Source organism: Lithobates pipiens, unplaced genomic scaffold (assembly GCF_037356315.1).
Source record: "Lithobates pipiens isolate NorthernLeopardFrog02 unplaced genomic scaffold, aLitPip1_a1.2 Scaffold_30, whole genome shotgun sequence".
In the NCBI taxonomy this organism is placed as follows: Eukaryota; Metazoa; Chordata; class Amphibia; order Anura; family Ranidae; genus Lithobates; species Lithobates pipiens.
The window spans coordinates 160,598,358-160,623,313 of record NW_027507791.1 but is presented as its reverse complement, the minus strand read 5'-3'; the positions used below and the strand labels follow the sequence as shown (position 1 = coordinate 160,623,313).

Genomic DNA, 24,956 nt, shown 5'->3' with positions numbered 1-24,956 from the left:
CATCCCTACTCTATAGTGCTGGCCAACACTATACTACACTATACACAATACTACAGTGTTGTGCACTGGCAAGGTATTATTTTTCCCAAGGTTAAGGCTTGTACAACTTTTGTATTAGATCATTAGGTGGAACTGTATCAAATGCCTTGCTGAAATCAAGATAGGCTTGTCCACAGCACCACCCTGGTCCAAAACATTAATGATATAGTCAAAAAATATAATCAGATTAGTCTAACATGATCTGCCCCAGCAAGTTGTGTGTTTTTTAAGTGATTAATTAACCTTTTTATGCCTAGTCCTTACTGTTAATCACTTTGTATGCCGAATTGTATTACCATTATTAATTCATTTTATACTTGTATAGTTACCAACCATATTGGGTGACAATATATTAAGTTTGCTTTAACTATCTGGTTTGGTGCCTGTTTTAAGGCAAAGGTAAGCAGGGTGGAGAACAGGGGCCTGCAGGGTGGAGGACAGGGGTCAGTCAGGCTATAGGACAGATGTCACCTGGGCAGTGTGCAGGGGTTCTGCAGAGCAGAGAAGAGGAGTCAGCAGGGCAGATGATGGGGTCAACATGGTGGTGGATAGGGGCCAGCAGGGCAGAGGCCAAAGGTCACTGCTAGCAGGATTGTCACGTACCTGGTGGTAGAGCCTGACTTGCAGGAGGAGACCTCTCTTGCGGCTCCGACTCAAGGGCCCTGGTAGTGTATACAGGTAACACAAGAGTCAAGAGTGGCACGAGTGCCTGGCAGGATCAACATCTGAATCAGGGGATGGCTGGAACCGGAAAGGATCAGCAGTCAGGTGCAGGAAGCTGAAGCAGAGCAGCAGGCGGAGAGGCTGGACCAGGACACCAATGCAGGAACTCTGGCAGAGACCGGACTTCAGGTAGGTGCTGGAACCACTACTGGAGGTAGAGCAGCAGACAGCACCGGAACAGGAGGCTGGAAGCAGAGCAGTCAGACAAGGCGGGTCGGAGGTCAGGCAGTCAGCGGAGGTACCAAGGATCAAGCAGGTGGATGGTCAGACGAGCCGGGTCGGTAAACGGGCAGGCAGTAGAAGTACCGAAGGATCAAGCAGAGAGGAAGTCAGACAGGCCGGGGTCAGATGCAGGCGGATAGCAGGAGTAGTAGATAAAAAAGCCGGTTCAACAGGTCACAGAAGGCAGGTTCTCAGAATCAAGGTACTCGCACGCTGTAGATCAGACAGCAAGAACTGGATGTGACCAACTGAGTTAAATAGCCCGCCTGGCGCCAACAGACGCACACACGCGCACGACCGCGCGCGTGCACCCGCGCGCACCCGCACACGGACACGAACGCGGGTGCGCGGCGGAAGGTCCGGGCTGACCATTGCTGGCAGGATCCTCGTGATATTGCCCCCCCTCAAGGGGCAGCCTCCGGATGCCCAACCGGGCCCATCTTTCAGGGTGCAATCTTCTGAAAGCTTGGATTAAAGTCTTTGCATGGATATTCTCCACAGGCTCCCAAGAATTCTCCTCCGAGCCATAGCCTTTCCATTTAATTAAAAATTAAGCTTGATTATTCCTTTTCCTACAATCCAGGATAGCTTCAACTTCAAATTCTTCCTCCCCATCCACTATTACAGTCCGGGAGCTCCAGCTCATAAGCCACCTCGTTAATTCTCCTCTTCACAGGAAAAGGGCCCAGGAATTTGGGGCCCAATTTCCTGGAAGGACAAGACAATCTAAGGTTTGCAGAGGACAACCATATACGGTCACCCGGTTCGAGCAACAATTCACCCCGCTTCTTCCTGTCGAACACTTCCTTATTCTGCTCCTGGGATCTTGCCATGGTCTTCTGTAATAATTGGTTGTTCGAGGAGAAAAAATGTATAGTTTCCAAGACTGCTGGCACAGAACATTCAGGAATGGAATTAGGAAGGAAAGCTGGATGAAAACTATAATAAACAAAAAACTGACTTTGCTTGGTAGCAGAATGCATGGAATTGTTATAAGCAAATTCGGCCAAAGGAAGCAGTGTGACCCAGTCATCTTGAGAGAAGGATGAAAAACAACGCAGGTATTGCTCGAGGGTCTGATTGGTCCTCTTGGTCTGACCATTCGTCTGAGGATGGTAAGCGGTGGAGAATGATAGCGTAATTCCCAGGACTTTACACAGCGCTTTCCAAAACTGTGAGGTAAATTGCACTCCGCGGTCAGAAACTATATTGGTCGGGATTCCATGAAGTCTAATTATTTCCCTGATAAACATCTGGGCAGTCTCGGAAGCAGAGGAGGTACCCTTCATTGGAATTAAATGGGCCATTTTAGACAGCCGATCTACCACCACAAAGATGGCAGTATGCCCAGCTGCAGGGGGTAGGTCGACAATGAAATCCATAGACAACATCTTCCAAGGCCTATGGGTTTTGTTCCGAGCACAGGTGGTGCAGGACACCACGTAACTCCTACAGTCCTTAAGTACTTGGGGCCACCAAAAAGTATGCTGGACAAGATCAGCAGTCTTGTAGACACCAAAGTGACCTGCTAGTGCATGGTCATGGCAAAGTTCGAGAATGGCCACCCGTAAGCCTTCAGGTACAAAGATTTTGCCTCCGTACCAAAACAGTCCATCCCTGACCTGTAACTCTGTTCCAACGGTGGGTGCTGACCCCATGGAAGCTTGTTTCAACCGCGAGAGCAGATCTTCCTGTAGCAGGAGGAAGTTCCCTGGGGCCAGGATAGTGTCAGGGGGCGAAGTTTTTTCAGATTTGTGAAACATCCTAGAGAGGGCATCGGGTTTCGTGTTCTTGGAACCGGGCTGGTAAGTAACATGGAATGAGAACCTGGAAAAGAACAGGGCCCACCTGGCTTGTCGCGGTCTCAGCCTCTTTGCAGACTTCAGGTATTCCAGGTTCTTGTGATCTGTGTAGATCAGGATAGGATGAGCGGCTCCTTCTAACAAGTATCACCATTCTTCCAAAGCAGATTTTATGGCCAGTAATTCCCGATCACCTACGTCATAAATTCCTCTCCGCGGGGGACAGCTTTCGGGAAAAGAAGGCAACTGGAAAAAGTGAAGCTTTGGTACCTTGTCGTTGGGAGAGGACAGCTCCAACGGCGATTTCTGAGGCGTCTACCTCCAGGACAAATGGTAGAGAAGAATCGGGATGTTTTAAGACATCCGCGGAGGTAAACAGTCTCTTGAGGGACTCGAAGGCGGCTTGAGCTTCTGGGGACCAATGAAAACGCACCCCTTGCTTGGTTAGTTGCGTGATCGGGCAGATGATAGCGGAGAACCCCTAGATAAATTTCCTGTAAAAATTGGCGAAGCCAACAAAACGTTGGACCCCTTTTTTGTCAGTGGGAGCTGGCCAGTCAAGAATTGCAGAAATCTTTTGTGGATCCATCCTTATTCCTTCTACAGAAATAACTAGGCCCAGATATGAGATACTTTCTTGTTCAAAAGCACATTTTTCAGCCTTGGCGTATAGCCCGTGTTGTCGGAGCCGGTCCAGGACACATTTAACATGTTTGTGGTGAGAGTCCAGAGAAGGGGAAAAAATGAGGATATCATCTAGGTAGACAATGACAAACAAGTCTAAATAGTCCCGGAAGACATCATTAATGAAATACTGAAAGGTAGCGGGAGCATTGCACAATCCGAAGGGCATCAGCAGGTATTCAAAATGCCCAAAGCGGGTACGAAAAGCTGTCTTCCACTCATCCCCACTTCTGATACGAACCAGATTGTAGGCCCCTCTGAGATCCAGCTTAGTGAAGGTAGAGGCAGTTCCCAGTCTCTGAAACAATTCTGGTACCAGAGGAAGCGGGTATCGATTCTTTACTGTTATTTTATTTAACTCTCTGTAGTCAACGCAGGGCCGGAGGGTATGGTCTTTCTTTTCCACAAAGAAGATGCCCGCACCCGCTGGGGAAGTGGAGTGTCGAATGAAGCCTTTCTTCAGGTTTTCGTCTATGTAAATTTTCAGAGTCTCCTGTTCCAGTTCGGTCAGTGGAAAGATCCTGCCAAAGGGAATCTCGGCTCTGGGAAGGAGTTCAATGGGGCAGTCATATGCCCGATGGGGTAGCAGAGTTTCCGCCCCCTTCTTACTGAAGACGTCTAGGTAGTCATGATATACTTCAGGAACTGCTTGGCGAAGTTCAGAATCAGAGTCCAGACATAGTAAAGCAGAGGATTCGCCAGGATTCTTCAGGAGACAGTACTGCTGGCAATAAGGAGAGAGAAATGTGATCTCCCCGGTCACCCAGTTTATAGCAGGGTTATGGGCCAGCAACCATGGCATGCCAAGAATGATTGGAAACAAAGGAGATGGGATAATGTCCAAGCGAAGCAGTTCTTGATGCAGATTAGAGACAGAAACTGAAAGGTGGGTAGTTTCTTGCGTAACTGGTCCAGATTTTATTGTTGAGCCATCGGCCAGGTGGATAGAGAGTCCTTGAGCCTTGTACAGCAAAGGAATTTGGTGTTTACTGGCAAAAGCAGAGTCCATGAAACAGCTACAAGCCCCCGAGTCAATGATAGCGGGGACCTGCAAAGTCCTTCCTGGGAGCTGCAACGAGACAGAAAGGGCGAGGTGAGAAGAGGTCTTAAGCCAAGCAGTAGTAGAGCCAGACGAGACAGACATGCACTTACGGAGCTTAGCAGGACAGTTCCTGACATAGTGCCCAGGTTCCCCGCAGTAAAGGCACAAGTTGTTGACCCGATGACGTTGGCGTTCCTCCATTGTGAGAGCAGGGCGAAGGACTCCGAGCTGCATAGGTTCGGAAGTATCAGGTGCCGGAACAGGACTAGGAGTGGGAGCCGGATGAGAATAGTTAGGCACCCGAGGCAGCATCCAGGAGGGACGAGTAGACCCAGCACCTCTTTCAGCTCTTCACTCCCTCAGCCGTCGATCAATTTGAATGGCCAGATTAATCAGGGCATCCAGGGTTTGTGGGACTCCCACACGAGCCAGTTCATCTTTCAGTGGGTCTGAGAGCCCCATACAAAACTGGTAATGAAGGGCCTCATCATTCCAGTCCGTATCTGTACTCCAACGGTGGAACTCAGCGACATAGTCCTCTACGGCCCTACGCCCCTGTTGAAGAGTATGCAGGGTGGCCTCGGCCGTGGCGGAGAGTTGAGGGTCCTCGTAGAGCTGGGCCATCGTATCAAAGAAGGTGGTCAGGTTAGTTAGGACCTCTGCTTTCTGTTCCAGCAAACGATGAGCCCAAGCTTGAGGATCTCCCAGGAGCAAGGACACCACGAATCCCACCTTGGTGGCCTCAAGTGAGAAGGTGCGAGGTTGTAGGGCAAAGTACAGTTCACAAGAGTTCCGGAATGCTCTGAATTTACTTTGCTCTCCAGAAAACTTTTCAGGCGTGGGAACCCTGGGTTCGGGAGGCAACATTACCACTGTCGGAGAAGAGGTGCTGGAGGCAGAAGCGGACAGAAGAGGCCCCTGAGCGGTTGTGGGTGAAGTGAGGGCTTGGACCTTTTCCTCCAAATGAGTGTATCCCTCCTGGAGACTCTTAACAACCTGGGTGAGGCCAGCCAGATGCAAACAAAGTTCGTCCATGGGAGAGGCTCCCTGCGCGGGCTCGGTCATGGCTGTCTGATACTGTCACGTACCTGGTGGTAGAGCCCGACTTGCAGGAGGAGACCTCTCTTGTGGCTCCGACTCAAGGGCCCTGGTAGTGTATACAGGTAACACAAGAGTCAAGAGTGGCACGAGTGCCTGGCAGGATCAACAGCTGAATCAGGGGATGGCTGGAACCGGAAAGGAACAGGATCAGCAGGCAGGTGCAGGAATCTGAAGCAGAGCGGCAGGCGGAGAGGCTGGACCAGGACACCAATGCAGGAACTCTGGCAGAGACCGGACTTCAGGTAGGTGCTGGAACCACTACTGGAGGTAGAGCAGCAGACAGCACCGGAACAGGAGGCTGGAAGCAGAGCAGTCAGACAAGCCGGGTCGGAGGTCAGGCAGTCAGCGGAGGTACCAAGGATCAAGCAGGTGGATGGTCGGACAAGCCAGGTCGGTAAACGGGCAGGCAGCAGAAGTACCGAAGGATCAAGCAGAGGGGAAGTCAGACAGGCCGGGGTCATATGCAGGCGGATAGCAGGAGTAGTAGATAAACAAGCCGGGTCAACAGGTCACAGAAGGCAGGTTCTCAGAATCAAGGTGCTCGCACGCTGTAGATCAGACAGCAAGAACTGGATGTGATCAACTGAGTTAAATAGCCCGCCTGGCGCCAACAGGCGCACACATGCGCGCACCCGGACGCGAGCACGCGGGTGCGCGGCAGAAGGTCCGGACTGACCATTGCTGGCAGGATCCTCGTGACAAGGACACTCAGCAGAGTTTCTCATCCCCACGCAGAACATAGCTGAGATTGGATTCTTTTGCAGACACAGCCCCCACCTGCAGTGTATAGCTTGCCACTACAGATGTGCTGCTGTTCTGATCTAGGGCTTTCACAGGTCAGAACAATAATATAACAGGCAGCTAAATTCTGTGCAGCTGGAGCCTGTCTGCAAAACAATCTGATCTCATTTATGTGCAGGCAGGGCAAATATCTCTCCTGCACATCTCTGCCCAGCCTGTGTGCTCTGCGGGATGGGAGGAGGAACGCACTGGGCTGGAACAGCATCCATGGAGGGGGGGTGGGCGAATCACTCCCTAGATCTGGACACACCCAACACTCCTTTATGCAGGCAAGCAGCTTGAGCTGGGCAGGATTCGAGGCCGGCAGGATCTGAGGCGCAAGATAAGCAGCTGTGCACTCTTCTTTGTACTCAACCGTGGCTTTATTGATCTGCGGGAAGGAGTGTGTACCATGCTTCCTTCACATTCCATCACAATGCAGCTGTGAGCCATGTCTGGCACATGTGCTGGGAGTTGCCAACCCCTGCTTTAGCCATTCAGAATCAAAAGACGAACAGACTCCTTATGCTAGAGATCCAAACACACACTGTGCAGTAGGAGGAGTAGAGGGATGCTATTTATTAAAACAGCAAAGAAAAGTTTTTCCTCCTTGCACTGATGGAGTTAGAAAGAGAGAGAGAGAGAGAGAAAGAGAGAGAGAACCTGTGTCTGGATATTCACCTGCCAGCAGGAAACCATACCGGTGGAGATCCAAGCCTGAGAATAGGAATGAGGGCACCGGGGGCAGTGCAGCACCACCCACATCACAGCACGTGCACCACTGACACAGGGAGACTGGAGCATCTACTCACCCTTTGCTTCTAACTGCTGATCAGTGGAGGTTTTTGGGGAGAGACTGAGGTGGCCCTGCCCCTTCTACAACAAGCTCACCACAGCATCCTGGGAACTGATGAGAGGGCTATTCACTCATTGCTGATACTACAAGCAAGGTCTGAGCCACTGAGAGCAGAACACCAAGTATGCCAATCCATACTGCACTCTATACCACACTTAATCAAAACCTAGACTGCACCTATACTACATTATACCCAATCAAAACCTAGACTGCACCTATACTACATTATACCCAACCTAAACCAATCTAAACCACATCTACCTTGCATATGTGCTGAGACTATACTGTACCTATCCTACATGCAGGTTAACTGTAACTTTCCTTAAAGTGGTTGTAATTCTACAAACAAAAAATCATCCTGTTCCTTAAAAGCATGATAAATGGCATAGTCCTTCTGCAAGACAATCTGATCTCAGTTATGTATTCACGATAGCATTAAAATGTAAATCAGCGCCATCCACAACAGCCATACTTGGCCAAGAGTGGTACATGTAGCAGGTGAAGTGTTACAATAGCACGTCTTTCTAATTTCTGGCACTGTCCATTCACACCCACTTCTGACCCCTGACTTCTGCTGCAGCTTACACTGGCACTGTAATCTTTGGACTGGCAGCTCACTCTACCAAACCCCCACCTGACCTCTATTGTTGGCCAGTGGGACTACATTTGGAGTTACAGCTTTTCACAAAGCGCCACTCACCACGATGCCTGCAACCAACCCCTCACCACTGCTGCACCAGAAACGTCCCCATGCCTGCATCCCCCTTCTCACCACCACGCTTGAAACCTTTCCAACACTGCATCCTCACACCAATCAGCCACTATTTTTATCATTGGAGATGACCCTGGACCACACCTGCATACAAACTTCCACTTTTACCACTGCACCTGACCTTTATCCTTCCTTACACCCCCTTCTTTCTGGGCACCTCTCCTATATTGCCAATGTGTGGCAAATGCTAATAATAAGTTTACCACTACATGTGTACTACATTAATATTTTTATGACTTCTAATGTGAATACATTTTCCAACCAAAAGGTATCTATAGGTTGTATAGTCATTATTCAAAAACATACCTTCCCAATAGCTGCTCAAAAGATCTTTCCATAACCTTCTGTATTCCAATGCAATCAATTTGCCTCATTGAATAGTATGTGATGTCATATTTCTTCAGAATAAATCTGAAACGGCAAGTTCATATTATTATTAGAGATCTATGGCATATAATAATGTGAACATTCTTCAGCTTTATTAATATGGAATTGCTTTAGATAGATGGCCTTAATTTTAAAGTGAGGTATACCTCCTGCTTGTTCTCGTGTCACAATATTGATCTAGGAGAGACAAATACACATTTAATGGCTGATTGCTGTATGTTGTGAGGAAAGTAATACAGAAGGACATAGAAGACAGATTGAACAAGTCCTAGGGTCCTTTCACAGACTTTCTGATCAGGTCCGCCTGTCTGTTTATCAGGCAGACCTGATCGGAAACTGCATAAAGCTCTGTGGGCAGCATGATGTCCTTTTCTGTTTCTCCAGACCTAATTGTGATTGATTGTGCACAAGTCCATTTGCCCCCACATCACCAGTCTGCCCCTGTCCACTGTCTAAATGCAGACACAAACTGAATGGGCATGGATGTTAAAAAAACTGACATCTGATAGTGCTGCTCATAGATCTGCTGCTGAACGGAGCAGAGCAACTCAGCGGCTCTTTGAATAGAAGGGAAAAACTTTCTTTTTTTTTTTTTATTGTTTATATCAGGAACAAGGCCCACATGGACCGGTAGGTTACAGAGTTTTCAACATAACATACAGTGGTTATGAAAAACAAAACTGGTGGTACAACATCATATCTCCAATAACAGTATCTTTGAAATTAAATTGTTGTTGTTGTAAATTTTTGTTTATTAACAGTTTTTTCAACACATACAGTACAGAAAACATGTCCTCTACCTTTTGGAGCCATAGGTCAATGGTCGGCGGGATGGCCGATTTCCAGTGCAGTGGTTTGCAGGCTTTAGCTGCATCAAGTAGGTGGCGGATCACTGATTTCTTATATATTCTATCAGGGATGTTTGATGCGTGTAAGAGAAAGAATACTGGATCATCTGTAATGGTCCAGTCTGTGAATTGTTTTATTGTCTCACTTACTACCCTCCAAAAGTGTGTTAGTTTGGGGCATGACCAAAAAATATGTAATAGGGTCCATTTGTCTGTTTGAAAGCACCAGCAAAGGTCCGATGTTGTTGGAAAAAACTTATGTAGTAATATTGGGGTCCTGTACCATCTTGAGAGGATTTTGTAATTTGTTTCTTAAATCTAGGCACAGATAGAGGACTTGAATATTCCCGGGGGTATGAAATCTGCCGGGGGTGTGTTTAAAAGGTTGTAGGTCAGTGAGTGTGTGTGTACAGTACAGAGTTCCTCTAGGGTTGTGAGCGTCAAGCTGCCGTCTGTGGGGGGTTGAATGGTGCTGAGAATGTGGCTTCGTTGGAGTGTTCTCAGGAAGTCTAGGCGGAACGGGCCCATGGGATCAGAGAGTTCTGTAATCGTTTTCCAACGTCCTCTTGAGCTGTAGTGGGAGGCTTGGTGTAGGCCCGCCTCGCCCAGACCCCGGAGGCTCCCATCATAGAGACCTGGTGTAAACAAGGGGTTACCCATTATGGGATATAGAGGTGAAGAAAGGGATGTCTGAGAGGCGAGCAGTGCGCAGATCCGCACCAAGTTACCCATCAGTGGATGGCGTTTAAACTCTATTGGTAAGCCCGAGTAGCACCACGGGGTACCCCGGAGGGGGACTGTACTTTGGGATTGTTCCAGTTGGTCCAGTTTCCACCAATCTATGAGTCTCCCCAGGTGTACAGCCTGGTAGTAGTCACGGATATTTGGTAGTGCCAAACCTCCATGTGTTTTGGTGAGTAGTTTGTTGGCAAGTCTGGGTCTTTTTTGGCTCAGACTAATTCTGTAAATGCTGATTGTACTCATTTAAAAAAGGCAGTTGGTATATGTATAGGTAGGGCTTGCACAGGTAGAGGAGTTTTGAGAGGATGGTCATTTTCAAGATGTTGCAACTGCCCATCCAGGAGTGCAGACCAGATTGCCATTGATTCAGTAGTGTTTTGATTTTTTGTATTAGTGGTGGGAAGTTAATTTCAAGAATGTTTGGGGGATGTATGTGCCTAGATATCTCAAGGCCTTATTTGGCCATTTCAATTTAAAGCTGGACTAGAGATGTGTAAGCTGTGTTATCGGTATCCCCACGCCCATTGCCTCTGACTTAGCGAAATTAATCTTCAGATTGGAGAGCGCCCCGTATGTTGTGAATTCCCGCAGCAGGTTCGGAAGGGAGATTGTCGGGGTTGAGAGTGAGAACATCAAGTTGTCTGAGTAGGCTGACACCTTGTATTGAGTTTTGTTGATCTTATCTGGATGCGGGATTACTCTATACTCCCATTTGTAAGCGTGTGCGACTGAACCATAGCTATGACCCATCCTATATCTTTTTTTCAGCACTAGAGGTTATTCCTGAGCCTGAACAAGGAGGGAACTTTGATAAAAAGATCCTTCAAAGAGAGGCAAGATGGATCTTTGAGCAAAGGGCTACCTACCCTCCGGGGCTAAACACATCACTCTCATTTAAACCCTTTTTGTGATTTATTGTTTTTATATCGTATCTAGTACATGGTATTATATAATTTGTATTGCTTTATTATATTGTTCAATTTATTATCTTTCATCATTTCTTATTTATCATCATGGTTTTTTTTTTTTTTATTATTATATTTCTCTTATGTCAATAGTATTTTTCTGTATTTGTGTTTGGTTATGTATAAATGTACTCCCCTACATCTTGTATGGATCAACAGCATTACGAACATCATTGCTGAGTGTGCACCCTATTTTTGCCCATGCCAATATATAAGGTATTCGCACCTGATACCGGCAGGGAGGTTTTAAATGGTCGCACACTCACCAAAAATATATATTATCAATTATATCTCCATTTGGAGATGATTTCTGTAGTACAATCTGAGATTACTAATTTTATAGTTTAAATGTTATAAGTTCTGGTCCTTATGGAAATCATGCCTTGTGCCCTTTTGTTTTTCTTCTCCGCACCTCTAGTCCGCTTTTTGCCGCACTCGCCCATTAGTGGGGATATTTGCGCATCCCCGGTTAAGAGGAGAAAGCTTCTTTCCTCCTCGTTTCCCGTCCATGCTGTTTACAGCATGTGACTGATAACATTACCACATCATGGCCACAAGATGGCACTGTTGCGGTTATGCACTTCCAGGGACGCCCAGACTGGAAGTGATGTCAGGGGTCAGATCTGACCTTTCACTTCTGGTGGGATTGTGGGTATTTAAAGCGGGGCTCCACCCTAAAGTGGAACCACCGCTCATCGGTACCCTCCCCCCCTCCGGCGCCACAATTGGCACCTTTCAGGTATCTGCACCCACTTCCGGCATAAATATCCACAGAATCTGCGGATATTTACGCCACTTCCTGCGGGTCCCCCGCTGTCCGCTGGGAAACACACGGATCCCAGGGACAGCGGGGACCATCCTTATTGCGCAGTGCGATTCGCGCATGCGCAGTAGGGAACCGGGAGGTGAAGCCGCAAGGCTCCACTTCCTGACTCCCATACTCAAGATGGAGGCGGCAGCACCCGAGAGACGATCGAGAGATCGGCTTTGGGTGCCGACATCGCGGGCGTGCTGGGCGGGTAAGTGTCCTTATTTTAAAAGTCAGCAGCTGCAGTATTTGTAGCCGCTGACTTAAAAAAAAAAAAATAGTGCTCCCGACTATTCTTATCTGCTTGTGGCCCCGACCTTGGCTTTGTCCCTCACCATCCCTATCCTCCTGTTGCCTACTGTGGGTGTGAGCTGGGGGACCCTGGGGGTCACGACCTGGAGCCAGTTGCAGCCAAGTCCATCCTCACCACCAGAGGCGCTGGTGAACACCTGCTGGCTCTTAGACTCCGCACCCCAGGGAATCTTACGCTCTAACCACAGTGGGATCTGTCCCCCATCTGCAGCAGTCAGCCGTAGGGTCCACAACCTTGCGGTGCACTCCTGATCCTACGGTGTGCACCTGTCACCTCGCCTCAAGGTGACCTGACAGTTTGATCAGCCATGGACCCGGCTGACGTGCTGCTTCCTGCAGATGATCCATTGCAGAGCTTAGTTCGCAAACTTGAGACCCAAGAATCGCATCAGACCCAGGTGATGCGATTCCTTCAGGATTTGGCATCCCGTTTTGAACAGGTTCAGGCCTCATTAGGACTCCCGGTTCAACAACCTCAACCGCTATCTGCCGCTGCACCTATCGCATCAGTCGCAGCCACACATTCATTACAACTACCAGCTCCGGTCCGTTTCTCTGGGGACTCCAAGGCTTGCAGGGGGTTCCTTAGCCAGTGCACAATTCATTTTGAACTTCTGCCCCAAAACTTCCTGTCCGATCGGGCAAAAGTTGCATATATCATATCCCTCCTGTCCGGCGAGGCGTTAGCCTGGGCCGCCCCTCTGTGGGAACTGAATGATCTAGTGGTTTCTAGCCTGTCTGATTTCTTGAAACTTTTTCGGAATATCTTCGAGGAACCGGGTCGTATCTCCTCAGCGGCTAGCGCTCTTTTACGTCTCCGTCAAGAGTCCGTGTCTGTGGGACAGTATGCTCTTCAGTTCCGTATCCTCACAGCTGAATTGAGCTGGAATAATGAGGCCCTAGTTGCAACCTTTTTACATGGCCTCTCTGATAGAGTGAAGGATGAATTAGCAGGAAGATCCCTTCCTGCTGATCTGGACAGTGTCATCACCTTGTGTAACCAGATCGATATTCGCTTTCAGGAGAGGGCCCTGGAAAAAAAAGACGCCAGCACTCCCCGTTCTTTAGGCAGCCTGAGCCCCCAGTCCCTTCTCTTCGAGGAGCACCCCCTGCCTGCTGAGGAACCTATGCAGTTGGGCCGGACAAAGTTATCTCCCGAAGAACGTGCTAGGCCCAAAACTCTGGGCCTATGCCTCTATTATGGCCAAAGGTAATTTCCGTGATAATTGTTCTTTTCGTCCAGAAAAATGCTCAGGGCTAATACATCTGGAAGGTGAAGTATTAGACCCTGAAATGTCACCTTCACCTTGTCGTCTTCTCCTTTCCGTGTTGCTTCATGTCGGTGCTTCCTCTCGTTCGGTCTCAGCACATCTGGATTCCGGAGCCGCTGCCAATTTCATGGATTGGGAAACTGCATCCTCCATGAAACTTACCCTTTTGCCCCTTACAACGCCATTGGTGGTCTTGGCGATTGATGGCACTGTTCTCCCAGGGGGCCCTATCCGCTTCCAGACTCTTCCTGTTAAGATGTCAGTAGGGACACTCCACCAGGAGTGGATATCCTTCCTTGTCTTACCTAAGGCTTCATCTCCTATCATATTAGGTCTTCCTTGGTTACGGCTCCATTCTCCACACGTTGACTGGTCTGCCGGTCAGATCCTGGCTTGGGGTTCCTCCTGTTCCTCTTCCTGCCTACTCAGGGGTACCCCAAAGGAGAAATTTCCTGTTACCACCATCCTTGTATCTTCTGCTCTTCCCGCTGTATATAGCGATCTCTGGGATGCGTCCTGCAATATTCGCACTCTCTAGGTCATGTGGTACTCTGGATGAGGGGCCCACCTATGAACCTGAGTCGATCATTCACTCCAGTTCGCATAACCATTTACCTTTGCCTGTCCCTAATCTCCCTTGGACGCACAGCCAGACTAACTTGTCTGCAAGTTCCACAGTTGCTATGCCCTGTGATGCGATTGAGATGGTCGCTACACCTAACAATACTATTCAGTCGACCTCTGCACCAGTTATGCCAGTCCAGCCCATGCCCAATGAGCTTCCTGCTTCTTGTTTAGCACCTTCGGTGACCTGGCCTCACCCTACTGCTACTATGTTCGTTCAAACCCGTTTAAGAGGCTCAATCCATCCTTTGGATAGAATACCTCATTCGGCCAGGAGGGGTTTTCAATCTTTTTCTCAGGGTTCTCTGCATTCTGTTTGTGTTGCAACTATCCAGCTTGACTTTTGTGACATGTCACTTTTTAAGCAACATGACCTCAGGGATCCACTGACCTCTGCCCAGTCTGGTGGTCCTGTTATGGATGCCCAGCTCATCTTTAAGGGTGTGGGGGTCCCTGCTCAGACTCCTGATCTTCTCATGCCCTTACCCATTCCTAAAAAGCCTTTAGTCCTCAAGTCCTCTACCTACCTCTGTTTCGGTCTCTGAGGATAATCTAAAATACGAGCTTAGTCAAGTTTTGGATTCCCGGCTCCATAAAGGCATTCTTCAATACCTCGTACTTTGGAAAGGGTTGGGTCCTGAGGAGAGGTCTTGGATCACTGCATCTGAGGTCTTTGCTCCCTGTCTGTTAAGGAGGTTCCATCTGGAGTTTCCCTTTAAGCCTGGACCCAGGCAGGGGAGGGAGAGGCCTCGTAAGAGGGAGGGTACTGTCATGGTTATGCAGTGATCTTCCTGTGTTTGCTTACCTCCCCTCATGTCTTCAGACCAAGTGGCCAGCCACTTCCACCTGGTGGTTTTTATAACCTTTCCTCTAAGCATAGCTCCACCCCAGGTCCTATCGGGGAGCCCTATATTAACCTGTGCACTGCAGGCCATCAGTGCTGATCAACCATTGTGTATTCCTTTGTGTGTTAGTTTCCTGTTTCCTGCCGTGTGCTCTTCTACTGTTTTCCGTTACCGACTTTGGTGTGTTTTGACTATGCCTGTTTGCCTGTGATCCTGACCTTTTGGCGTGTTCCCGACTATTCTTGTCTGCTTGTGGCCCCGACCTTGGCTTTGTCCCTCACCATCCCTATCCTCCTATTGCCTACTGTGGGTGTGAGCTGGGGGACCCTGGGGGTCGCGACCTGGAGCCAGTTGCAGCCAAGTCCATCCTAACCACCAGAGGCTCTAGTGAACACCTGCTGGCTCTTAGACTCCGCGGCCCAGGGAATCTTACGCTCTAACCCCAGTGGGATCTGTCCCCCGTCTGCAGCAGTCAGCCGTAGGGTCCACAACCTTGCGGTGCACTCCTGATCCTACGGTGTGCACCTGTCACCTCGCCTCAAGGTGACCTGACAGCAGCCATGTTATTGCCATTATGCCCTATGCTTTTGCATTGGCTATATAAATAACTAGCTACCATTAGATTATTGGTCTGCTTTATAAATAATACTATGTTATTATTTGTTTTATTTTATTCTATTGGCCCACTTCTAAGTAGACTAACTCTGCCTATTTAATATAAAGACATTATTGCTTTACATTATCAGATACAGCAATAGCAGGGTAAATTAATTGCCCATTTTTCAAGCTTAAGCTTCAATCACCATTGATATCAATATCATGTTAAACTTAGACTTTGAGGTCTATTAAACACCAGTATATGTACAATATATTTTTATTACTTATATTTCTTGAGATTCTGAATTATTATATCATTTTTTTCCATTATGATTTAATTATTAATTAATAATAGATTTTTTTTTTTTTTTTTTTTTTTTTTTTTATATTTTAGTCCATTCATTTGGACCACTAAAATAAAAATTAAAAACAAAATATATCCAAATATAAAAATAAGTTGTATAAAGCTAAAAAAAATATAATTATAAAGGCTACTCTAGTATAATTTATTATTTTTTAGATTGCTGTTTACATTTTGATGGACAGGCACAATCCAATCTCCCCTCTGGCAGCCCAACTGGGATCTAACTCCTAATGGGAACTGGGTGTGGTTATCTGCATCACCTGTAATGTGGTGGAGCAATCAGAGGCGCATATGGTTATTAATTATTTTAAGGACCAGGTAGGCTCAATAACTAATATGTTAAAAAAACAACTGCTCATGCTAATACCCAATGTGACCATAATGAAGTTTAATCATTTTCTTGATGATGTATTAACCAATGTATTTTATTATACTAATGATATGTTTATTCTATGCAATCTAGATAAAATCTGTGGTATATGCAAAACCTTGACGAAGCAATCATGAGAAACATGTTGGTTCTGCTTATCAATGCATCAGATTACGATTATCAAGTATTGTCTCGTGGTCCATCAAATACGCTATGAATATGTATTTTTATGTTTTTGATACGATTAATAAATGTATATCTTTTTAAAAAAATTGGTGTCTTATGTGCCTACCCTATCAATAGACCTTGTCTCAATTAAAATCCCATTATTCTTTAAAGAGACTTGTCGCTTTTCTCCCCCCATTCTTTTAGCATTACCAGGGATTTGAGACAGCGTCTATTCTGAAAATGTTCAATCATCAATATTTAGTTTGGTTGATCAATATTCCTGTTATATTTAGAGTGGGCATCCCTGTCGCGTCCTGTTTGTGATTAGGTAGGAGTCCAAAGTTACGCCGTTGGCCTTAACCCTGGCTGACTATGTTGTGTATATTGCAGAGATCCATTTCATCATATTACTGCCTAGACCTACATGTTTCAGTGTAGCAAACAAGACCCAGTTTACCCAGTCAAAGGCTTTCACAGCGTCAGTGCTGAGAAAGACACTTGCTATGTTTTCTAAGGTGGCTGTATAGAGCAGGTTCAGGACTTTGGTGTTATTGCCCTTTGCTTTCCTGGTTGGGACAGCCTACCTGATCTAGTTGTATCAGACTGGGGATGTGCAACTGCATTCTCAAGGCATTTTAGTAAACAACTTTAGGTCTGTATTCAGTAGGGATATTGGTCAGTAGCTCCCGCACTGGGTCGGGTCTTTACCCTCCTTGGGAATCACTGCTATTTGGGCCTGTAGCCTGGTGTTGTGTAGTCTGCTCCCCTTGCTAAGGTCATTGAAAAGCTTGGTTAGGTGGTTTCCTAGAGATGGGAGTAGAGTCTGATGCCACGTACACATGATTGGAATTTCGGCCAGCAACAGCGCGATGAGAGCTTTTCATTGGAAAATGTGACCGTGTGTAGCTCCATCAGAATTTAGCTGTCTGAATTTCCACCAGCAAAAAATCGTTAGCATGTTCTCAATTTTCACGACGGAAAAACTTTCTATCGGAAATTCCGATCGTGTGTATGCAATTCTGACACGCAAAAACTCACGCATGCTCAGATTCAACTACGAGATGGAAGCTATTGGCTACTGGCTATTGAACTTCCTTTTTCTAGTCCCCTCGTATGTGTTGTATGTCACCGCGTTCTTGATGGTCGGAATTTGGTGTGACCATGTGTATGCAAGACAGCTTGACTGAAATCCCGTCGAGAAAACCATCAGACAAGCATTCTGATCGTGTACGCGGAATTATAGTACTGGATTGTTAGGCCGTCCGGTCCTGGGGCCTTCCCTTGCTTAGTGTTTCCTATTGGCAACTGTGTTTCCATCAGTGTTCTGGTTTTCTCTAGGAGGTCACGTGTTTCAGTTGGTAAGGTGGGCATTGTGGAAGTGGCTATGTAGTCTGCTATACGTTCCGGGGGTGGTTGTGCTATGGTTAGATTGTATAGAATCGCGTGGTAGGATTTGAATTCTTGAGTGATTTGTTGAGGTAGGGTTACTTTCTGTGCCGTGGTATGTAGGATGCAGATTTCTGGGATCTAAAGAGATTGTGCTAGTAGTCTATCGCATTTATTACATGATTCATATATATTTTTGGGGGAAATTTGGAGTGCTGCCTTAGCTTTAAAATGTTGGAGGTCGGTTATTGGAGTGCGTATCGTGTCTAGTTCGCTTCCTAGTGGTCTGGTCAGTGTATGTTTGTGTTTAGCTTCTAGGGTTTGGAGTTTGCTGAATAAAATTGTTAGCTGAGCGGTCCTTTGTCTTTTGATCCTCACGCCAAGTTTTTTCTAAGCACTCCGTGGATCCCCGCCTTGTGTGCTACCCAGATTAGGCCCATGTCACAGTCCGTCGAGTTGTTAGGTTGGAAGTAGTGTGATTTCTATTACATTTGCTAGTACCTCTGGATCTTTAAGGAGGCTCTCATTGAGTCTCCATGGTTTTCTTTGTCCCCTATAGAAATTGGTTAGGGCATATTGCATTGTGACCGGGGCATGGTCTGACTAAGTAGTAGACCCTATAGTCGTGTCTTTGACCTCCTCAAGTTGGTTGTGTGGCATCAGAAAATAATCGATGCGAGAATATGTGTGGTGCGGGCATGAAAAAGTGTAATCCCGTTCGCCAGGGTGGAAAAGATGCCATACATCTACTAGTCGTGTGGCGTGAAGGGCTGCATGGATTACTTTCCGTGTGCCTCGGGGGCTGGAGGATAATCCTGTTGAGGAGTCCTCCGTGGGGATTAGGGGAATGTTTAGGTCCCCTCCTATGATAAATTTACCCTCTGAAAAATTTTGAAGTAAATCTAAGTGTCTTTTCACAAATAAATCTTGTTGGCTGTTTGGGGCATAGAGGTTTGCAATAGTTACCTTCATGTCACCAATCAGGACTTTAAGGAATAGAAATCTCCCTGCTGGGTCTGTCCTCATGTCGACCAAAGTCCACGGAATTCTAGCCGAAATCTGACTGGAGACCCCTCCCGATTTGGCCTCTGAGTATGTAGAGTGATAAATTGTCGGATAGAATCCGTTTTTTTAAATAGGGAACTTATTTTCCCTAAAATGCTTCTCCTGTAGTAAAACAATGTCGGTGTTCAATCGTTTCATGTCATTTAACAGCATTCACCTCTTTTCAGGGACGTTAAGCCCCTCTGCATTGAGAGTGACAAGGTTGAGCACGTCCATGCTCGTGGCGGGTGGAAAAGGTTAGGGGAAGGTAGGAAGCGCGGTTAAATTAGAGGGTATAAGAGTGTGGGTGTGAGAGGGAGGAAAGATAGAAAGAGGTCTCTTGTAGATGTTAGCGTCTGAGAGAGCAGGTCCCTCAGTCGGCACTATCCAGCAGGGCTGGATATCTAAAATATCAGCAATATGTTGCTTCAACGCCCTCCAGGGATACCTGTGTGTGGAGCATTTACCTAATGTGGGAGTGTGTCTAGCAAGAGCCAATGGGGAGCTCCCATATCCTCCCTGGACCTCCAACCCAAAGGACAATGCCAGGTAAGGGGGACGGGGGCCACTGCATCTCCCTCTCACTATTCGCCGACCTCTCCCCCCACACACGCCCCCTTCTAACAAAATATCTCCATTACTGTCATGTATCACTTATTAGAGAGTCTACTCATAGTTCCCATTGTCTTCCTCAATTCAACACAGTTAATCTATCGTCACATCTCACTTGAGTTTGCAGCAGCACATACTCCTGGCGTGGTCCGACCCTCCCACAGCCATCTACTAAACCCAACATGGCAATAACTCACATGTCCCCCGCAGAGGCTCCTATGTATCCTTGGTTACCCAATGGTATCGGGGGCATGGTATCTGTGTGGAGTCCACACGGGTGCAACATAGGGTGACTCTGAGAGTTCCCGCTTGTGAGTGTCTGCTGTTTTGATCCTCTTGTGGGTGGCGCATAGTTGGTTTATCAGCCCTCTGCAGGGTATGGATCTCCGTATGGGGGGGGGGGGGGGTGGAGTGCGGGTCCGGCATAGTCCACTTCCTGGAGGTCTTCTGCCATACTGTGATCATGTTAGGTTGTAACATAGTCAACTTTGTATAGCCGGGAGGGTGTGGGGTAAGCGTGAAAGTAAGAAGGGAAAAACTTTTAGTGGATGAAACAAGCAGATGCTTGATTTTTATTTATTTTTTTCAAACTACTATATGACATGCTTTAAAATGTATGCCTGGTAAAAAAAAAAAATGAAGTACAGGTCTGCAATCAGAGGTGTATCTAGTGAAAATGGCGCCTATGGCAAGGACTGAAACTGCGCCCCTGTCAAAACATTTGAAACCCATCTTTCATATAACCTTAACAGAAAAGACGGCTAACAAAACGACAAGTTAAGCGCTTTAATCTTTCAATTAACAAATTATGGATTGGCACTACATAAAAACTGCAACTGCACCTTTCACTAATGTAAACTGGTCTATGATGTGCTCAAAGTTATTTTTTTTTCTGTTTCTACTCTTTCTACACTCAGCACACACAATGGTCCGCAGGCACACACTGATTCAAAAAATCACTGATGATGCCAACACTGGCACTCACAGTCATTAAAATACATTGGTGCACACAGTAACTCATACAAAAACAATGACACACACATAATTGTTAACATACACTGACATACATAACTGTATGATGTCAGTGTAACTATATGTGTGTGTGTGTATATGTGTGTGTATATATATATATATATATATATATATTTATGGTCGGAGTCCTCCGCTCTAAGAGATATGAAAGAACACATAAACACGTCACAAGACTAACAACATAAAATAGACCTGAATTGTGCCCTTGGTCTGCTGTAAGGTAAGACCTGGTGAGCTGGGCAGTGAGCCCTGGTCTGCTGGGCGATATGCCAAGAGAAGGCCGCATACCTTAAGAAAGTAAATGGATGTTTCTGTAGAAAAACGTGTTTTAAGAGAAGTACTCTGAGAAGGGAAATGGGTGGGTGGGTACCTTGCACTGGAACCGACACAGACCGTTGTGGGTGGTCTGATTAAATACCCTCCGGGCTCCTCCCATAATTACGGGCCACCATACTGGCCCTCTTATTTATGGTCGGAGCCCTCCGCTCTAAGAGATATGAAAGAACACATAAACACGTCACAAGACTAACAACATAAAATAGACCTGAATTGTGCCCTTGGTCTGCTGTAAGGTAAGCCCTGGTGAGCTGGGCAGTGAGCCCTGGTCTGCTGGGCGATATGCCAAGAGAAGGCCGCAAAAGACTTGGTTTAGGGAGGTAATTATTAATTTATGTACAACAAGACACTACGGGGCAAAGTTGCTGAAGGCTCAGGACATTTCCACTTGTGGATTGGAGATGTATCGAGTAAAGCAGGTGGATTCCTGCCTGCCCATCTTTGATCGCGTGGACAGGGACCCCGTTTCGTGAGGCTGCTGATGCTGCTCCAAAGCGAAAGAATGTCCAAGAAAATGACCAAGGTCCTGGCCTAATTTGCTCAAAAAGGAACCTGACGTGACTAATGAACTGGTTGCTGCCTGGGGTACTAATCGGGAACGGTAGTAATGGGCTGTCCTGCGAGGGATCAAACATATGGGCCAAAAATTGATCTAGGATGGACACGGGGCACCAGGTTTTGAGAGTTTGGAAAGGTTTGATATCAACCCCTGGACCGGACTATTGTGTTTTGGACACCCTGAGGAGCAAGATGAAGTAAGTCTGATGGCGTGTGAGGTGGCGTCTACGTAACACTTTACAACTGGGATGGTGACAGTATTCACTGGGGCATAAGAAGCTGTAGAAAGCCAGGTAGATGGCTGCTTGAACGACCAGGCTGAATTTAGCCAAAGAGGAATGTGACAGGATGAAAGACACGTCTCGGAATATGGCGCTGGTGACGGGTAGCCGTTTTATACTGATTTGGGGTCATTGCCTGTGAATACCACACAACATGGTCTTGACCGTATGGGCGGCAAACAAGACGGTTTGTTAGGATCTCATAAGGGGATGAAATACTGGATGTCAGCTGAGTGGGGTCTAAGGTATTGTGTGACAATGCCAACTGTGTGTGGTGGCATAATATGAAGACCAGGATGTGATGGAGAACTCTTGGTATTGCTCTGGGGTTTGAGGCTAGTAACCTGACATGCAGTAGAACCTCTAGGTTGCACGGTAGGCCTTCCGGGTGTTGTGAGATAATGAAAGATTAATAAGGCAGGTAGCGTCTTGAAGGTGTTGTTTGAATCCGAGGTTAGCTACGACCAGTGTGGGATAAGAGACATGGTCCGGTCGGTTCCAGGTTCCTGCAAAAAATAACGAAGCAAAGTTAACGGGTAGTGCGTCGGACAGATTATTGCGTTTGTCTGGGATGTGGACGCATAGGACGTTAGATTGGTGCTGTGGGGATAGTGGCACCAGCCTGCGCAGGAAGGCCACGATGGCCGGCTACTAGGACCTCCTTTATTCATAATACTGGCTGTGGCTTGGTTGTCTGTGGCGAACGTCACTGTTTGTCCTGCCCAGTTGTTGCACCAGACTTGAGCTGCTGCGACAATGGGGTAGAGGTCGAACAAAGAGGAGGACTAACTGAACCCAGGAATCAAGAGGGTTTCTGACGGCCATGGCCCTATAAACCCAAGTTGGCCAAAAATTGAGACGAGGACCTGTGGAGGCTGTGGTGACCATGACTACCTGAGATGAAGAGAGAGATGCTGAGGGAATACACATTGGCATGCCATTCCAATTTGTGAGAAATTCGACTTCCCATGGGAAGATCTGCTATAGCTGGCACATCTTAATTTAAGGATTTAGTCAGGGTCTTTACCTGGAAGAGAAACACTAAAAGGTGGGAGGTAAAGGATCACCTTGAGTCTGGCTGCTGCCTTGGCTGAAAATGAGCGGTGATAGCCAAAGGATGGGCACCCTGCGTACTTGTGACCTGCTGCATGCAGATACGGGTCCAATTCTACCCTACTGTTGGGGTTGCTCTGCCTAGCATGTCTCTGACTGTCCCCAAGGCCAGCACAAACTCTGTGACAGTGAGCTTGCGATTAAGTAAAGGGTCTCTGGCCTTCAGGATGACGGAGGCATCTCCCCGCGAATATGACTTGTTCTAGGCCAAGTTGTGTACTGCTATGAGGAGGGATGCTAAGTTAACGTCGTTGTCATCCAAGATGTCCTCCTAGATGCCCTGCTAGGACAAGGTGTGCAGGGAAGACGATGGTGCAGAAGTTGGGTGTATCTGTAAGTGAAGGTACGGGAATGACGGTGGTGACTGGAGCTGGTAGGGGCACGGCTGGGCGTACCTCCAGGGCTGTCACTCTGCTTGGACTTCGGCGACTGCTGTTGACAGTGTGGTTACCCAGGAGAGCAGCTGAGTAGTCGCAAAGAAGATAGACTGAAGTGGTGCCTGGAAGGGCTGCCACTGGCGGTGGAAACAGTAGCCTAAAGGCTTGGTTTCCTGGCTGCGGCAGGGTAGGATTTACTCCTGCGACACCGTTCTGCTATGAGTTTTTTTTATTTTTTTTTATTTTTTTTTTTATTGGTCCAAGCTCTTGTGAGACTGTAAACCGCCGCTTGCTGAGCCCGTAAAAGGGTGATGGCAGGGCTGAGGCAAAGTCCTCACTGTCTGCCTGCGACATGGCGTCAACTAAAAGCAGGGGGGGGGGGGTGTATGTTTGAGGTAAGTTGCAAAGGTAGGAGGGGATAGTTGTGTTTGGGTAGATAAGATGAAAGGAGGAAGGAAACAAGAAGAATAGGACAAGGAACGACAGCCATAGTGACAGTTGGTTTGCGCTCGAGTGCTGTTGAGTGTGACTTTAGAAAACTCAAAAGAATGCGTGACAACCGAGGTGAGCCAGGAGATGACTGGCTAGGTAACCGATAGCTCGGGTGTCAGTCTGTGCTCGTCACAGACTAATGAACCAGAGCGCCCCAGGGCGGACTGGGGTGGGTAGCTGAAGTCTGGTATACCAAGTAGGAATGTTGCAATCTGTAGTTAATTGACGTGGGTTTGGTCTACTAATGCTTGCACTGCCAGCAAGTATGGAGATTAGGTGACCTTGTCTGCGTATTGAAGGCTTGTGCTTCGAAAACAGAGTGAAGTGCACAGAAGTATGTGACAGTTGCTAACGCCTCAGGAGCAGGTCAAATTCTGTATGTGAAGTAAAAATATGTAATGAAAGAGTGTTTAAGAGAAAGGGGGAATCCCATTGAACTAAACACCTGACTTTATGCCCTAGTTGTGAAGTCGACTGGTTGGGGTCGAGAACTGAGTTGATCGGGAGCCTGTAGTAAGGTGACATGAGAATTTCGTTTTGACAAGGGGGATTGCAAAGAGCTGTTTGGGGCAAAGCTGGCCCCCTGGTGAAGATGCAAGCCCTCGACAATGTTTTTTTTTTTTTTTTTTTTTTGGGAGATACTGTCCAAACCTGGTGCAGGGTGGACTAACTGGTGTTCGAAGTGGCCTAAAAAGGGGAAAGCGACAGAGAAAATGATGAGCAGCCGTGTTGCTACTGGAGACGATGAGTGGCAGTTTGAGCCACTTGCTGAAATGCTTGCAGCGATTGCAAGGAAGCTGCCTTATTTGAATTATGAGGTGAGAATGAATGAATGGATGAATGAGGTGAGCAGCTGTGTTGCTACTGGAGATGAGTGGACGTATTAAGCTATTGCAGAGATGCTTGCAGTGATTGCAAGAAAGCAGCTTTATTTGAATCTATAAATTAAATTATAAGTGTGTAGGAATGAGGAGAGCAGCCGTGTTGCTATTGGAGATGAGTGGCCTTATTGAGCCATTGCATTGATGCTTGCAGCGATTGCAAGGAGCTTTGTTGAAAGGCGAAAGAAAAGGTTATAGAGGAAATGTGATTATGTAGGAATGACCGTGCGCAACACTGAGCAAATTGGTGGAGAGAATTGTGTATGATCATGTATGGATAGACTGAGAAAGTCAAACGTAAGTACTGCTGAATTCGTACAGTCGATGTGACTAGTTTGAACTGGGTTATAGCTATGGAATAGTCTGCGAAAGATTTGACTCATTTGAGTCGGTGATGCAACAGGATTCTGCTTGGTTGTTAGAGTTGCGTATGGCAAGGACTGGAATCGTTGCGCCGATGCTGCGACTAGACTCGAATCCTCCATAGATGCGACTGAGCGGCTCGTATATGGGATCTGACTGT

The 24,956-nt window shown here is 47.1% G+C and overlaps 1 protein-coding gene across 4 annotated transcripts in view; it reads right to left on the bottom strand.

Annotated features, from left to right (window-relative positions):
• The window catches only part of ARG2 (arginase 2), an 823,867-nt gene that overhangs the window by 285,132 nt on the left and 513,779 nt on the right, over positions 1–24,956 (bottom strand). For 3 of the 4 annotated variants that reach the window (XM_077465036.1, XM_077465037.1, XM_077465035.1), the window contains exon 6: positions 8,328–8,432. The exons of the other annotated variant lie outside the window; for it this stretch is intronic. In XM_077465036.1, coding sequence (XP_077321162.1) covers positions 8,328–8,432 — 105 coding nt within the window. The remainder of the gene's footprint in view (positions 1–8,327; positions 8,433–24,956) is intronic. 4 annotated transcript variants of the gene reach the window in all.